General features: G+C 41.7%; 1 protein-coding gene across 3 annotated transcripts in view; it reads left to right on the top strand.

Annotated features, from left to right (window-relative positions):
- CEMIP (cell migration inducing hyaluronidase 1) overlaps positions 1-10,663 on the top strand; it is a 112,219-nt gene extending 101,556 nt beyond the window's left edge. For all 3 annotated transcript variants that reach the window (XM_068695287.1, XM_068695286.1, XM_068695288.1), the window contains 7 exons: positions 38-249; positions 720-905; positions 1,607-1,811; positions 2,540-2,626; positions 2,934-3,091; positions 5,891-5,991; positions 6,829-10,663. In XM_068695287.1, coding sequence (XP_068551388.1) covers positions 38-249; positions 720-905; positions 1,607-1,811; positions 2,540-2,626; positions 2,934-3,091; positions 5,891-5,991; positions 6,829-6,956 — 1,077 coding nt within the window. In that variant the 3' untranslated portion in view covers positions 6,957-10,663. The remainder of the gene's footprint in view (positions 1-37; positions 250-719; positions 906-1,606; positions 1,812-2,539; positions 2,627-2,933; positions 3,092-5,890; positions 5,992-6,828) is intronic.
- The last annotated feature ends 6,928 nt before the right edge of the window (positions 10,664-17,591 follow it).

Below are 17,591 nucleotides of genomic sequence, written 5' to 3' on the forward strand. Positions count from 1 at the left end.
TAATGTTTTACTGTAGACCATTCTTTCTCTCATCTAGATCTACATCCAAGCCTACAAGCCAGCCAACCTCAAAATGAAAATAATAAAAAATGACTACCACAATCACCCACTCTACTTGGAAGGGGCTTTGAGCAAAAGCACTCATTACCAGCAGTATCAGCCAGTTATAACTCTGAGGAAAGGCTACACCATCCACTGGGACAAGACGGCCCCTGAAGAGCTGGCCATATGGCTCATCAACTTCAACAAGTGAGTGATCCAACTGAATTCCAACATTCCTGCTCAATAATGTAACTGCATATTTTTAATGGGTGAGCTCATCGCCTCATGAACTCTTCCAGAATGAACATGCTTGTTCCAGGAAGTCCATTGACTTCACCATCTTTCCATCTGACATCTTAAATTCCTGTTTCCTCCCCAGGGAAGCCCTGGAAGATAACACCATTCATTTTTAGAAGCCTAGAGCTAATTCATTCCCGGTGCATGGAAGTTGGAGGTGTAGGAGTCAGGAGAGGATCTGACCCCCACTGCTCAACTAACCCATGGATGTTGTGTCTAATTTACATGGCACTGATTCATCCCAAGTCATTAAAATTTTAACTGGCCATGAAAAAAATAAGTTACATTTCAGAGTGAATTATTTAAACTGGCTTTTAACATGCCCAGGAAAATAATAGTCATGTGTCGACTTGTTATAATTTCGGTCTTTGCTATTTTAGGAACGACTGGATCCAAGTAGGGTTTTGTTATCCTAGAGGGACGACATTTTCCATTCTGTCAGACATTCACAATCGTCTCTTGAAGAAAACATACAAAACTGGGACCTTCTATAGAACCTCTCAGATGGAGAAACTGGAGTACAGATATCCTAGCAAGGGATACTACTACTGGGATGAGGACACTGGGTAAGGAAATGACCCTTACTTATTTGGACACAGTGCTGAGAAAGCTGCTGAAATCGTGAGCCTTTTGGCTAATGCCATTAGCAGGGATCACAACAAAAACAGGAATTCTTTCTGGGAATGTGACCAGCATTTAATTTTCTTGGGACTCCCACAGCTGCCAGTCATTCATAGGCTGTGCTGCACTGCCAACTACTCTGGGAAATGTTTTGCCAAGTGAATACAAATTAGGAAAAAAAAAAAAGAAAAAAAGAAGTAAAGTGCAGACCATAGCACTGAACTGGAGACACACCCAACCCTTTTTGTTTTGAACATCAACCATTTATAAATACTAAGACAGGGATGCCCAGGAACCAAGACAGTGAAGTCTGTTATTTTCTTTTAACAAATTTTTAAAAATGGGTAAGAAAGAAACATAAAATAAAAACCATGTAGCTCTCTGTGTAAATGAACATTATAAAATAGAGCTCTAAGGTATTTCAGGTGTCAGCTAATCTCTCTTAATTTCCCTGACCTCCCCAAACCATTTCTGAGATGCATCCATTTAATTGCATGCAATATGTTCAGCATTATAATTTGCAGACTGAGGGTTTGCAACATGCGTCATTACAAAGCATTAGGAAAGAGCTCACTGAAAATGGGACTTTGTCATTTTTTGTACAGAATGCTGAAGTATGCTCTTCACTCTTCTCTTCTATCCACAGGCTGCTGTTTCTGAAACTTAAAGCTCAAAATGAGAAGGAGAGATTTGCTTTCTGCTCTGTCAAAGGCTGTGAACGAATAAGGATCAAAGCTGTGATTCCAAAGCACGCTGGTGTCAGTGACTGTGAAGCCATGGCCTATCCCAAGTACATTGAGACGCCCATAGTAGAAGTGCCAATGCCTAAGAAGCTATCAAGTACACAGCTGGTAAAGTAGCTGCTCTTACCACAGAATTATTGTCATTGTGAATCTGTAGCTATTGTTCCCATAGTTATGGAAAGACTTTGTACTGGATTCAGGATATCCCAAGCCTAATTTTCTGAAATGGACCAGGCACACAAAATTATATGAAACATATTCTTGCAAGTGCAGAGAGCAGAGGTCCTCAAAGGACAGAGCTGTTCACAACTTCAGCTGAAGCTGTGCTTAAGAGCACAGGGTAAAAAGTGATGTGATGTTGGAGAGAGGCAAGTATGCTTGCCTGGCCTCCAGCCCCTCCAAGCTGTAAGAATAGAGGGAACTGCTCAGCTGTGTCTCATTCATATAAAGGAATTTGTACAACACTTTTGTCTCCTATATCCTGTCCAGTCTGGTTCTGAGGGAAGGACAGGGATATTTTTCTGTTTTATTTTGTTTTGTTTTCCACTCATCACCCTTGAAGCAGGAATGCATAGCAAAGCCTCACAGAATCACGTATCAGCTCTGCAAAGTGAGAATCACTTAAGCTCTGCTATTTGGTGAAACAATTTAGATGTTGGCAGGGTGAGCAGAGAGGTTACCATTGTGCCCAGTCTCATTAGCAATGCAATTTGGCAAGTCACAGCTTATTATGTAGCATTCTTGCTGATTGAATTTTGAGGTTTAAAATGTTTTAAGCATTCCGGTATTGTACATCCTCATCAGAAACTTTGTTTATTTACTTTTTTAATAAACAGAAAACAAAGGACCACCTACTGGAAGTGAAGATAGAAACTTATAAGAAGCAGTACTTCCACCTAAAGGATGACTTTGCATACATTGAGGTGAGCACGTCATCCCAGTGAACTTTAAGAGACAAAGATATCTAAGATACTTGTTTCATTTTTATGGAAAACTTGCTTATGATGTGGCCATGAATAGTTAGATTTGGGTCACTTTTGCTTTGTATTTTGAAAAAAAAAAAAAAAGAAGAAAAAAAAAGGCAGGACAGCTTGACCTCAGTGATCTGTAATTCTGCCCTCTGATACAATGAGCAGTCCCCTGATTCAACACTATCAGTGCTTCTTAGAGATGATTGTTTTGTATTTTTGTTTCTTCAACAAACCAAGAATATCCTTACCCTCCACATAGGTTGATGGTGTAAGGTTTTTCCTCACCGATGAGGGTATTCAACTGATTGTGATTGATGGACATCACGGGAAAGTGGTTGACCGAGTAACGTTCAAGAATTCAATTCTACAAGGAATCCCAGCACAGATTGAAAACTATGTCAACAACATCAAAGATCAGTGAGTAATCTGCTGTTACTAAGGCGTACTATACAAGAATGCCGTACAACACAGCTTTTTTTGGCTTTAGTCACCTAACACGGGCCAGACTGACTGGGCTAGCAATGTGTTTCTGTACCTGCTGACTCCAACAGAGTCCAAATATGTGCAGGACATCCAGGCTGCAGAAAGATGCAGACTGTGATTTAGGAACAGATCAAGCCTCCGATAAGCTGCAGAGCTACATTTGATTAATAAACTGCAGATCCACATTTATGTGGTGGTTTACAGATTAACTGCAGGCTTAAATTCAAGAATAAACTCAGCACTTATCGGTACAGATGTGCACAGTTTACATTTTTGTATTGCCTGCACACTCTCAAATAGCAGAAAATCCCACTAATAAAATGCATTCCTCTTTGCATATGTTCCCTGCCAATACTTAAGGTCTGTGTGCTTTTATTTTTAAAACATGGCAGACAGAAATGCAGAGACTTGCAAGTGGGTGGTAAGTACCCAACGAATGCTCTTGCATCCTGTAGAACACTGGGTTTGTCTGTGGGAACAGTGAAGGGAATAACAGGGAAATAAACATATTTCCCTGTTATTAAACCTGTTTTGATTTGAAATTTGGTACCTAACATTTAATACAAATATGATTGCTTTGCTGATGAGCCATTTGAAATAACTGTGGGCAGATAGACAGGATATTTTTCTAGGATTTATTCTAGAGCCTTGGGGGGGGAAGTTTCAGTGGCACAACATGTATGAGGATACAGAAGTGTTTCTACTGTCTTAAATAGTCCTAAAAGTTGAAAAAAAAAAAACAAAACACACAGTTACTGTAGAGAAGTATGGTAGTTGCTCACTCTTCTTTCATTAAAAATAAAATAAAATAGGACATTTCACAAAGACCATCATCCTCCTTTGCAAAAAGTCCAGTCTCTATCCCTGCAGAACCCTGCTGTCTGGCTTCTTTCTTACTTTACAAGATTGAATTGTAACTGGGCTTTAGATGCATTTGAGTCTATCTGAGCCTCTTGATTACTGTTGGAACTGGATTGGGATTAGTGTTAGGGTTAGGACTAGAACTGGGTCCAACCCAGTCAGCAGCTCTTGAGTCTCGCTCAGCTGTGTGTGCTTGCAAGGGCTGAACCCTCAAATTCTTCTCCTTTCACCAAAAGCTTTCCCAGCCTTTCCATTCTGATTAGACTTCACTCATAAACACAAAACATCATTCATCCACTTATTGAGTGAGGGTATTGTTCAGTTGGATGCAGACACCATACAGAAGGAGGGACTGTACAGCCAGCAGCTTCTTGTCAGCTCTTCCCTCTGCACAGAGCACAAGCTGTACAGAGGAGTGGTGCTCACAGAGGGGAGGAGACTCCACCACCCAAAATACCTATGCAGACTCTCATGAAGATACTCCTAGAACAACTTTTAAATAGATTTATAGAGCTGGGGATGTGAGAAGAGTTGTTTCTAGCAATGACATGCCTCTTGGGTCATTTAAGGAGCTCTCTGCCAAATTACTTTTTTTTTTTTTTAAGAAAACAAAATATGTTAAATTTATTTTAAACTTCCATAGCAGAAAAGGATTAATAGAAACTAAATATTTTACTAAATAGAAAAAAAAAAAAAAAAAAGTGATTCAGCAAGCACAAAGCAGTCAAAAAACAGCCTGAAGGCTCAATCCATTCTTGTAAGCACTGGTGGATTTTAACACCTTGGTTTTATTTTAGGAAAAGACCTGATGATTCTTAATTCCTCTGCTTCTCTTTTTCCTTTGCTGTTTTCCCCTGAAGAGTTTCAGTTCCAGCTGAGGTTTTAGGAGGTATCTACGGCACAGAGTAGCTCAGGGCTTGAGCTCTGCAGGAGCTGCTGCCTAATTAATTTTAGCGACTTGTGTCCACTGTGATGCAGGAAAGCAGACCCAGCAAGACTCTCAGCTGAGAGCCAGTTGAGTCAGGAAAGCTTCATTCATGGAAACCCTGCAAGGTGGAATTCAATTATTTAATCTGACCAAGTGTTTGCTCAATTATTCTGCCATGCAGCTTTAATTAAGAGCTGAGCAAGAATGGCACCCCAGCCCCACTGAACTTAATAGCAAACTTCCACCGAGCTCACTGATGTGTACTGCTCTTCCTTGATATGCTCTGAGATAATCCTTGGAGGTGTTTGTGCATCTTGTAAGGAAGCAATGAGTTAACTTCTTTGAGTGGCTTGTGCTCCTCTCTGGAAAATTTTCACTGGGTGATTATCCCTTCATGTTTAATTCAAATATTAATTCTACACTTTTAGAATTAAGCCCAGTTGGTTACTGAGTTTTAACCAAGTGCTTGCAGATTTGCACTAGTTTAAAGTACTTAATAAGTCTTTTGTTCATCACTTTGCATTTGACCCCAAGAAATTTTGAGTTGAAAAACTCTATGCAAGCAGGACAATAACAACAAAAATGTTCTAAGACGAGAGATTATTTGAGACTTGCAATGAACATCCCAGGGAGAGCATGTTCCTTTCTGAGCAAAGCAGGATGGAAGTGCTGGTTGGAAACATTTGAGCCACCCCAGAAGCCAGTGTGTTAAAAAATAATAATAATAATAAATTAAAAAAAAAGGCAAATTCCATCTGTTTCCTAATGGGTTTTGCATGATTACAAAAGTGAACATATGACTAAGATGTTAGCTTTGACAAAAGCCATTAAGGCAGAAACCACTGCAGTTCATGGATGTCTTTGAGTCACTCAGGCTCAAGCCAGACAAGCGAGGACTGTTTTCTAACTCTTCATCTGTTCCTAAATGGCTTTGTTTCCTTCAGCTCTATAGTGCTGGTGACGTCTAAAGGAAGATTCATTTCAAGAGGACCATGGACTAAAGTACTGGAGAAACTTGGAGCAGGAGAGGGCTTTAGGTTAAAAGGTAACTGCTTTTTAAAAATGCAGATCTAACAACGCTTTGATCTATTCCCCTCCCATGGTTCCCATAAAGGCACTTTTTTTGTCTGCTTCTAAACTTTACCTTGCTTATTTCTATCAGCATGCGCTCAGACATCCTGGGAGTGGTCAGTTACTTATTCAGGAGGGTTGTATCCCCTGCAGGTTTGGATAACAGCATTTAGTTTAAAACTGTAGATGGAAAAGTGACCTGGCAGTTGCTGTTAAAGGAATTCCAGGGCTTCCAGATTTGTTTTAAATAAAGAGGTATTTTAACAATAGAAATATTGGACTTTTTCCCCCACTATATGCCCCAAAACATTTTTTTTGACTTGTCTGCAAATATTTTTATCTGGTTTTCTCTTGAAACGAAGTTCCAACTTGAAATCAAGCGTCTTGATTTCAAAGTATCACATACTGCACTAGAATATTGTTCTTTGTGCACAATGCTCTGATCAGCAACAACTGTGATCTTTTTTTCCCTGAGTATAACCACCATGCAAATGATGATAGCTTCAGTAGACAGCTCAAGCTGCCTGCTCTGACAGGGGGTTTCCTGCTCCTTTTCTCCTCTGCTATGTGTCACAAAGGGGCTATTGTTAACTAATGCAAGCATTCAACACGTAAATGCAATTTTAATTAAACTTCATCAGGAAAGTATTCTTTAATATCTTGATAATGCATTATTGGCAAAGTTTGCATGCACATTTGTGCTCTTGACCACCTGCATCCGTCCAGCCATGTGGGTGTAGCCACACACACTGGCTTCCCTGTTTTTTTTCCAGCCCTGATGCACTCCTAATGTATTTGCTCTGTTTTGCAGAAAAAATGGCTTTTGTTGGATTCAAAGGCAGCTTCCGTCCTGTCTGGGTGAAGCTGGTCACTAATGAGGACTCAGCTAAAATCTACCAAGCACTGCCAATTCCTGTGGTGAAGAAAATGAAATTATGAGGACACGACGCCTCGCCTTCTGGCTGCCAGCACTGCCCCCAGTCGGATGGACTACTGACTGCTCACGACAGGCACATCACCAGCGTGCTCCAGCAGTGTAGCATTTTCTTGTTGTTGTTGTTCAAAAAGAAATCTTACTGTAAGTAGCTAGAGTGGCCACATGTGACGGAAACGCATTCCTCTGCCATCAGCACATATCCCGCGATCATCAGCTCCTCACCAGTTGACTTGCTCACTGATGCCCTGTTGGCGCTCGTGTCACTAAGCAAGGTTTGACCGGATTTACAAGGTGCTGGTTTTATCAGCACGCCCACGACAGACTTAAAAAAGTTATTTGCTGTCTCTCAAAGGGTCAGCTCTAGAGCTAAAGGACACTGAAGATTATTGTTTGTACCAGACTCTAAATTGTTCAAACACTTGTGTTTTCTTTTCATGATGTACCTAGCCAATTTGAAGGCTGGTTGAAAATCAAAGACAGCAAGAGTGTATTTGAATGGTTACCTAGATGCTAGGATAACTGGACAGCAAAAATTTACCCTAAAGTTCCTGTGACAACTGATCAAGCTCTTTGGGATCTGTATTGTAAACACTAACCCATGGCACATAGATGGGGAAGAGAGGAGAGAGGAGCAAATAAAGCAACACCAACAGAGATTGGTGCAACCACATCTTTCTGCTTGCTCAGAAAACTGTGATTCTCCTATATGAATTCAGGACTTTCAACAGTGGTTACTCAAATAGGAGGTCTTCCTTCAACATGTAGCCATAGGATCAGAGGAAAGACCTGTCACTCAGCACATACACTTCCTCAGCCTCTCCCATCCAGTTCCTCCATCTAATAATGTTCAGGGCCAATCTGGAAGGTTTATGGTAGCCAGTCAAAGGGAGCATCTGCTCATGGTTTCCTATTTTCAGCTGGGGATACTGGGACTTGGGTTGCTCAGCCACAGCTGGGTGAGCAGCCCTTATCTCTCCAGGGGTGTTGGAGGGAACAAGGTGGGCTGGTCTGCTGGGTGTTGCTTCCCCACCTCATCCTTGGGCTTAAGGACAGGCGTGTCTTGACCTCCTGGAAGAGCTGCATTAAATCTAGGTGGAAGGTGGCAGAGGTAGAAGTCTTTGAGGTCTTACCATGAAGCTGAAGAATTAGAGTGGGAATCCCCATACACTAGTTGAATGTCTTGTGGCTCCTTCCCCCCCTTCTTCAAAGCACTAGCTGGGGAATGAAGGCATATGAGTGTGAGTCAGCACTCCTGGGGGACAACTCTTGAAGCTGGGAAATTAAAGATTGTCTTGTAAACTGTTGTAAGCACTTCCAGTCTTCAGTGGTATCTCTGCCTGTTGCTCAGAAGTGCCATGAAAGCATATGCAGAGTCTGTGGCTGTTATGAGGAGGAATTAGAGAGAGGATGAAGAGCTTTGAAAAGCACATATAATTGTCAATTTTGCCAGTAATATCTGGGTTTGTTCCCTAATTTGTCTTTCCCAGCCCACACTGCTACAGAAATTATTCTTGTTGCTGATAGTTACTTCCATTTGTTCTGGTTTAATTAGAGCTTCAATAACTAAAACACTTTTTTTTTCCCTTTCCTTTTTTTTTTTTTTTTTTTTTTCCCCCCCCACAGTATCCAAAATCTGTCTTATAACTAGAACGAAGGAGCAATGATTTAGTGAGTCATTCCACAGCTGGGCTGATGCTGAACTCTGTAAGCCCTGACCCTACTTTTTAGATCAACTGCTCTGAAAGCAACCACGAACAAAATTCAGATAGTACTGTAGGTTACATTCCCCTCATGCCTCTCCTGGGTTTTGAAACTGGAAATGTTTTTTTCAGTCTTATTGTATAGATGTTTTGAACTAGCTGAATGTCATGTATATGTAGAAAAAAAAATAATCCAAGCTGTCCCTCCCTTGCTTCTAAACAAGAGCCTGTTAATGAAGGAGCAGCACAGTCATTTTTAGGCATTTCTGCTGTTTCCAGAATAAACGGGCAACACTTTAAAAAGGCAAGTAAAGTGTTTTTTTTTGTTTGTTTGTTTTGTTTTGTGTTTTTTTTTTTTTTTTTTTTTTTTTCCCCTCAGTGTCTTATGATGGTTTGGGGATTTCACCCTCAAATCACAAACTATTCCTTAAAAAAGTCAGTCTCACATGACGATCCAATTATCGCTTCTCTGACATTCTCTGGTAGCCAGAACAGAGCCAGATCCCTGAAGTTGAGCAAATACACTGAAAAAGAAAATCCCTTGAGTGTTTTAGGCTGGTTTATCTAAACATCTTCACCATGCTAAGGCAGTTCTGATTGTATAATTGCACCTGTACTGGTGGAGCATACACACTTCCACGAGATGGACCAAACCATGAGCATTTCATGAGCATTTGACATGGGCAGGAAAGCGAGATTCAGAATGTACCTGGTTTGGGATCTGGTTTTCTATACCCACCCTGTGGCGCACTGTTCCCCTGGGTCACTGGAGGTTCCCATTCATGTGGAAACACCTGGGAGGATCGTGCCACATGGGGTTGTCCTCTAGACTGGTTTCTTCAGCTACTATGAGCATGCTGCATTTGTGTGAAAGCTGTAGCTTCTGATTTTACAGTTTTTTGGAATTCTCAGGGTGAAATCATAAGACTTGGCTCTAGGATATTTTTTTTTTTTGCCTAAAAAAATCTTGTCTTATTAAGAGAAGAAAACTTTTAAGTAGCTTATTGTATCATGTAAAGCTTGTCACATGGGGCCTGTTGTGGAGCTAGGGCTTGGTCTCATGCTGTGAATACTTAGTACAGGATCACTGCAGTCTGTAAGCCTGAGGGATAAAAGAGCATCACAGCAGAGTGTAATGGGGCAGGCACTCCGTCAAATGCAAAGGGCTCCCATTGACGTGTATGGGATGAAGTCAGTGTGTTACTCTGAAGGCAGAGCTTAGCCTGATGCCATCACCAGTCAGCAATAGTTTTGTGCCATACGATTGCTTTTCAATCTTTGACTGTTGTAGAAATTACATGTGCACATTTTGACTAGTGAATTAACTGACTGCTTATACTTTGTACATCCTTTTAACAATCCCTGCACAAGCTGCAGTTATCCTCTTTATAAGGTTTTATTACTGCAAATGTTCTCAAGTTTGCCAACGCAGTTGCCATTGTCAGAATGATTTTTTTTTTTGATTGGATTTTGTTTGTTTGGATGTTTGCTTGTTTGGATGTTTGATTTTTTTTGTTGTTGTTTTGTTTTTTGTTTCTTTTCTCTCTCTCTCTTTTTCTTTTCTTTCTTTTTTTTTCTTTTTTTCTTTCATCTGTTCAAATGCTTATTTTACCTGTTGCCGAAATAGCTGGTCCTTTTTCGGAGTTAGATGTACAGTGTTTTGTACATTTTCTTATAGACTTTCCAATAAAAAGATATATTTTCTATTTATTTATTACAATGGCACTAAGACAACTAAATTGCAGACATATGAAGCATTTTACTGGAGTTTAGCATTGCCTAGGTTGTTAAGGAGGTCGGCAATATGGCTTTTCTGATAATCTGCTTTGCACTTGAAAGCTCTCTATGTCCGCAGAATGTGGTAATGCATTGACTGTCTGTTTTATGGTGACAAGAGCTGTTGGGACAATGGTTCCAAAAGATTGTGGCTTACAACTGAAATAACATGTAGTTGTTTGGAGTACACAATGTTTATCAAAATAAATATTCAATGCAAATTTCTTATTTTATTTTTGCCTCTTGTCTCTTCAGTGTATCTCTCTGAGTGAACTGGTATTTGCTGGAATATCGCCTTCTTCATCCAACTCAGTTTGTTCAGACCATTGCACCTCAAATGTCTTAGCTTACCTCTTAGTTGCTTAGTATCCTAAGAAAAGAAGGCTGATGAAATGCCACTAGGTCTAGAGTGGAGACTACCCAGCACCACCACCACCCCTCCCAGCCCCCAAACCCCCCCCACCACCTATTGCATCCAGGTGCACAGCTCCTTACTTAGTTTCCCTGTTCACAAAATATGTTATTTTAGTTAAATAGGGTGAACACACAATATGCATATACATGTAAATAATATATAAAACACAAAGTTTTTGTAGTGGGCAGCTGTTAAAGCTTATGACAATCTCACTATCAGATCAAATGTGACCTTTAGATTGTAAATTTTCCACACTGGGGCACTGCCAGCTGAGCAGACTCTGATAGACATCTGGAGGGTTCAAAACTGGAATGGGATTATTTTTTTTTGGTGACAGAAATCAGCATTTCTAACATTCAAGCACATGTTTTAATCAGCCAAGTCCCACAGTGGTAGTTAGTGCATTAGAGAATATGGCCTCTGCTCCAGCCTACAGCATCACCTGCCTAACTCCTCCAGGCCAGGAGACTGAAAACACATGCTGCCCACTAATGTCAGATTGGAATTACTGACACAATCATGTTTTGAAGATCAACTACATGGAAAAAAAGGGGTGGGGAGGGGAGAGAGGCTGAATGTAAAGGCAGAAATCTTGATTCACAACAGCAGTGCAGGGGAAAAAAATGAAATATTCATTTAATAGTGTGATAACAATAAGGGCTGCGATGCTGAGAGCTACCAGGCTGCCCCAGGGGCACCAGCCCACATGCCCAAACTCCCTTCCTCTTGCTTCTCCTCCATTTTGCACCAACAGCCTTTCCCTTAGCAGCAAAGCTGCACATATAGGATATGTGTGTATAAGGTGTGTTTGTATATGTCTATGTATAGGAGTCTTTAGGGAACTACAGGCCTGTCAGCCTGACCTCGGTGCCAGGAAAGGTGATGGCAGAGGTCATCTTGAATGCAATTGCACAATGTATGTAGGACAGCTGGGGGATCAGGCCCAGTCAGCATGGGCTCATGAAAGCCAAGTCCTGCCTGACCAACCTCGTCTCTTTCTATGACTAAATGACTGCCTGATGGATGAGGAAAAGGCTGTTGACGCAGTCTACCTAGACTTCAGCAAGGCCTTTGACACAGTCTCCCACAGCATTCTCCTGGAGAAGCTGGCAGCCCACGGCTCGGACAGGCACACTCTTTGCTGGGTTAAAAACTGGCTGGCAGCCAGGCCCATGAAATGGTGGTGAACGGAGTGAAATCCAGCTGGTGACTGTCACCAATGGTGTTCCCCATGGGTCAGTGTTGGGGCCATCCTCTTTAATATCTTTATTGATGATTTGGATGAGGGAATTGAGTGCACCCTCAGTGAGTTTGCAGATGACACCAAGGTGGGGGGAAGAGTAGATCTGCTGGAGGGTAGGAAGGCACTACAGAGGGACCTGGACAGGATGGGTCAATGGGCTTACCAGGAATAGTGTACCCAGATCGTCCCCTTGTGCTCTGCTCTGGTGAGGCCACACCTCGAGTACTGTATTCAGTTTTGGGCCCCTCACTACGAGAACGTGTCCAGAAAAGGGTAACAAAGCTGGTGAAAAGCCTGGAACACAAGTCCTAGGAGGAGCAGCTGAGGGAACTGGGGTTGTTGAGTCTGGGGAAGAGGAGGCTCAGGGCAGGCTTTACTGCTTTCTACAACTCCCTGAAAGGAAGGTGTGGGGAGCTGGGGGGTAGGCCTCTTCTCACAGGTAACTAGTGACAGGACTAGAAAGAATGGCATTAAATTGTGCTAGGGTTTAGGCTGGAAATTCTGAGACATTTCTTCTCAGAAAGAGCAGTCAGGCATTGGGACAGGTTGCCCAGGGAAGTGGTGGAGTCACCGTCACTGGGGGTGTTCAAGGAAAGGTTGGACCTGGGGCTGAGAGACATGATTTAGTGGGTGACATGGGTAGTAGATGATGGTTGGACCAGATGATCGTGAAGGTTTTTTCCAACCTTAATGATTCTATGATTCTATGTGTATGTACCTGTATGTCATGTAAGCATGTACTTGGGTAAGGTATATGTACATGTATTTGGGTGTGAGGCAGTGTTCATGGCTGTGTATGTCTATGATACATGCAGCCCTGAGAACTAACACCAAACTATCCAGACAACTGTATCCAACTCTTTATACCAGCTCTAAAATAACCGTCTCAGCTGGGTGTACATATTCAAACAGAACCCAGTCACACCGAATACACGAAGGGCACGCCGCGCAGCGCCGCCCGCAGGCCCGCAGGCCGCGCGTTGCCAGGGGTTACAAGGCGCTGAGCCCTAACGGCGCCTGCGCGCCCGCCTCACGCCCTCACCGCGCGGCCCCGCCCGCTGCCTGCCCGCGCCCGCCCCCTGCCGGCCGCGCGCGGGACGCGGGACGCGGGGCGGTGCCCGGGGCCCGCTCAGCCCAGCCCTGCCCTGCAGGGGGAGGGAAGGGCAGCAAGGGCCTTCGGGGCGGGTTTTTTGTTGTGTTTAATAATATTTTATTTTATTATTTTTATTTTATTTTACTTTATTTTATTTTATTTTATTTATTTTATTTTATTTTATTTTATTTTATTTTATTTTATTTTATTTTATTTTATTATTTCATTTTAGCAAAAAGGGTGGGTTGAATCATAAACAAAACGAAAACAAAACAAAAAAGAGATTTTGGTTCTTAAATAAACCCTTTCTTACCCCAGCATGACAGTAATATTCCCAGCAGAGCATCACAAGCTTATATTTAGTCTCTTCTGAGTGCCAAGCAAAGAACGGAGCTGCTTGCTACCAGTTCTCCTCAGCTAGGAGCTGCAGGGCTGGTCTCCTCTCAGCTTCACAGCCCAACAGAGAACCAAAGCCTTGCTGCTCCCACACACGGACAGCAAGGACCAGCTCCTTTACACCGCGCTTTTTGTGCAGCCCAGCCTGCCCCCACCTCCCACCAGCACACAAGGCCAGTGCATGGGTCCTGATGAGTCCTGGCATCACCAACGGGCCATGATCCTGTCTGCTGACTCAGAGACTGTTCTGTTCTGTCACACTACCTTCCTTCTGACCAAAGGTTGGGGAGGGCTGTGGGGAAAACCACCACAGCAACTACACCCTTCCTTCCTCTTGCAGTCCTTCCTCACGAACGGCACCTTCAGAAGCCCCTCCCTGCAGCCATCTCTTCACCTCAGAGCCGAGTCCAGGCAGCGTGTCCCCTTTGAAACAAAAGCCCAGGGGAGCTCCATCACTTCACAAATACGTGGAGATTTCTGAGCTGGTGTCCTAGCTGGTGTATCGCAGCAGCCAGCAGCTGTTGTAGGACACAGGCAGTGGCCTGCAATGAGGAAACTGAGAGGGCTCACAGGGGCATTTGGTCTGGAGAAAGCCCTTTAGAAATAAACGTTTCCTCCCTTGGCAAAGGGTGTAAAGTGAGGTTAGGGAGCGATCATCCCCAGTTCAGTTGCAGCCTTGTCTTCTTTTGTGTAAGTGTGCAATGACCAGTACAGCTCGGAGATGTTTTCCTGAAGTGCCAGTCTCTCACCTAAGGTGCAAGGGTCTGTGTGTTGGTAGCAGCACCTTAGAGCACTGATACAGCTGATCTGGCTTTTATTTCTGCTGCGCTACATCTCCAATATTTAACTGCTGCTACTAAGTATTTGGGTACTTCTTGAGTGTCATTTTTGCTGTCATGAACCTGAGGTTGATTTCCCATCCCAGGAAGTAAGACTGTCCTGGCCTATCGCTACTGCCACAAATACTAAGGTGACTGAAATATATTTCAGGCTCTGCACCACTAGGGTTATCTGAGACCCAGCAATATGGCTTATATGGTGATGCGATGAGGGAATAGGGTGGGAAGGAACAGAGACAGGATGGAAGGTGGAGGGAATGTGGCCTTTGGGTTGGGTTACACAGCTCATGAGATACAACAAAATACCTGCCTCCCACATTAAACACTTACAGTTTTCAAAATCCTCTACTCACCTGCTGTATTAAGTGCTAAAACACCTCCATATCTACATTTCCACTAAGTTCCCTGGCAACTGCATCCTATTATAACTGCAATTATCTAAAGTTCACGTGGCTATTAACGTGTTTTACAGCAGCAGAAAGACAACAGCTGACTATCAAGGATGGCAAGCCGGGCGGGTTGCACTGTGCTATGACAGGCAGGATAAATAATACAATGTTCATACAAAGGAATTCTGCAATTTGAAGTATGTACTGTTTTGGATACTTGTGAGATTTCATTTCAGATGACAGGATGAAAGACTCTATTTTGATGCACTCACCCCAGTGCTGCTGTTTAAGAGCTGAAATATCTGAAGGCACCCTAAATGGCATCAATTACAGTACTTCACAAGACAGGAAGACTCTGTCGTTATCACACAGTGCAGAGCTGTGTGGGATCAGCAGGCAAGGAGCAGTGCCTGACCCAAGACCATCCTTATCTTAACAGCAAGTTCATGTGCTCTGCCAATATGTATTTGCTGGCCTTTGCCAGTAAAACTGGAAGGAGGCTGCAGCTCCTTTAACTATCCCGTTTCTCCCTCCCACAATAGCATCCAACATTTCAAAAAAACTTTTTTTTTTTTTATTATCTTTTATTAGAATTTTTATTGTCAATTTAAGTGATTAACAGACCTACTTTTCATATTAGAAAACTCCATCGTTACAATGCCACCGATAACTTATTCCCAAGTAAGAGCAGTACCAATAGTGAAACCACCAGCCTATTAAGTAGCATCACACTGGAAAGAAACAAAGCATTAACCAGTTGTCTTTGGATAAAATCTGGTACACTGTGTAATGTTTGATTGTAATGTGTTATATCAACCTTTTAAATAATAATCAGAATCCACAGTGCACAAACCTCTTCTGCTTGAGATGCATCGTGTGTCCAAGCAAATTGCATTGCCAGACTTTTTTTTTTTTTAATTGGAAATTAAACAGTAGAGTGTTCTCCCCTCATGAATCCAAGCAGCTTTAACCTCCTGGCAATTTAATATAAACTGAATCCAGAGTCTTGCCCCTGTTAAAGTGACAGTGCGAAAGACTGAAAACAGTGATATGCAGATGGAGTAAAAATTATCAAATGAAACTATAGCAATACACATAGTAGGATGGAAATCTTAAGAATCAGAAACATCACAGTACTAATGGAACAGGTTTTTGCAAAAAGAGGCATCTCCATGCCTCTTATCCAGGCATGAGCTCTTTGCATTGCTGTAAACATGCAACACAATCAAAGACAACTCTGAAGAAGGCAAGCACTGTTGCTCCTTAAATAGAAAAGGAAATGAGCCACAGAAAAACTGGAAATACATGTAATTCCCAAGCCTTACCATAAAGCCCAAGAGAACAATGGCCAAATATCAAACAAAAAATGGGCTGTTCCATATCTTAATGGAATGATATTTTAATTTATGATTTCCTTTTTGAAAGAAAATTGAAAGAGTTTAAAAACAGTCACAGGAATGTGGGGTCTTTTTGAAGCCAAAGCTGACCTGACTTTTCAGAGAAGAGAAATGCTTTGAGAAGTGAGTATCAGAAGTCTTGTTGGCTGGGAAACTTCTAAGCGTGTCATAACGGACTTGGAGATGGAATTTTAAAAATGTGTCCTTCACCTACAATCAAGTGCAAGAATGGTGTTAGAGACAAACTGAAAGCTGCAAAAGGAATGTGAACTACAAATCCTACGCATCTTTTGCTAGCAGGAAAAAAACTGCAGCAGATAGAGATAAAAGACTGGTAATAGGCACGCTTTTATATTAAACTGATGGCACTGAACTTTATTACATTGTTTTGTGTAAACCTTAGCAATGTAATCAGGTCTACACCTGGAATTCTCCTCTCTTTAAAATCAATGTTTACACTGCTTGCGTCTCCTAAATAATACGATGTAGTCTTTGGTGTTCTGTTCTAAATTCAACCATCAGGATTCAACTGTTGCATATGCTTCTTCTCTCAGGTCTTCCAGGTCCTTGTCCTGGTAATTTAAAAGTCAGCTTCCTTCCTTACTTTGCTTGATGATGTTAAGCCCCCAAGATTAGAAAATGCCCTTGTTCTCTTCTAGCTAGGAATTTTAATTGGAAAAAAAAAAAAGAAAAACAAAACAAAACACAAAGTGGAACACACAAGGCAAACAGTATACATTAGGATTATCTTGAAAAAGAAAACAAATATTCATTCCAATATTTTATCAGACAAAATATTGTCAACTGGAAATGTTTTACAAAATGCACATTGCACATCGTTATTAAAATATAACGATAACCTTGAAAACATAACAACACTAGAACAGAGAAATAACTAAATGTTTTCTCTGTAGAGAAAAACAGCAAAAGTTTAGCTGTCAGGACAGTAGATGTTTTTCCACGTACCTCTGTGTAGAACTTAATAAGAAAGCAAGTACAAGAAGATCTGTAATCACCAACCTACTTGTTGAACTTCGTTGTAAAGGCTGTATCTTTTGCCTGCATATAGAGCCACAAAAAGCTGTTGGAAGGCTGGTGAGACTTGAATGCACAACATTGTACAGTGAAAACCAGCATTTGCTCGGTTACTTCTAGAATATTAACAACCTCAAATAACTTTTTGAAGATATTTTTATACTTATCTATAATATTGTCTTTGGGTCTCTTAAATGAATAGAAAATAACATTGATTATGTAGCACTGTACCAGTACAAGTGCTAGGATCCCAAAGAGTTTTGAAAGTGAACATTAAATGTTTTGGAGTAGAATTATGAACTGCGATATTGGAGAAAGACTGCGTGGTGATTAAGTTACTTCCAGATGACCACA

The sequence above is a fragment of the Anas acuta genome, chromosome 12, assembly GCF_963932015.1.
Source record: "Anas acuta chromosome 12, bAnaAcu1.1, whole genome shotgun sequence".
Taxonomy (NCBI): domain Eukaryota; kingdom Metazoa; phylum Chordata; class Aves; order Anseriformes; family Anatidae; genus Anas; species Anas acuta.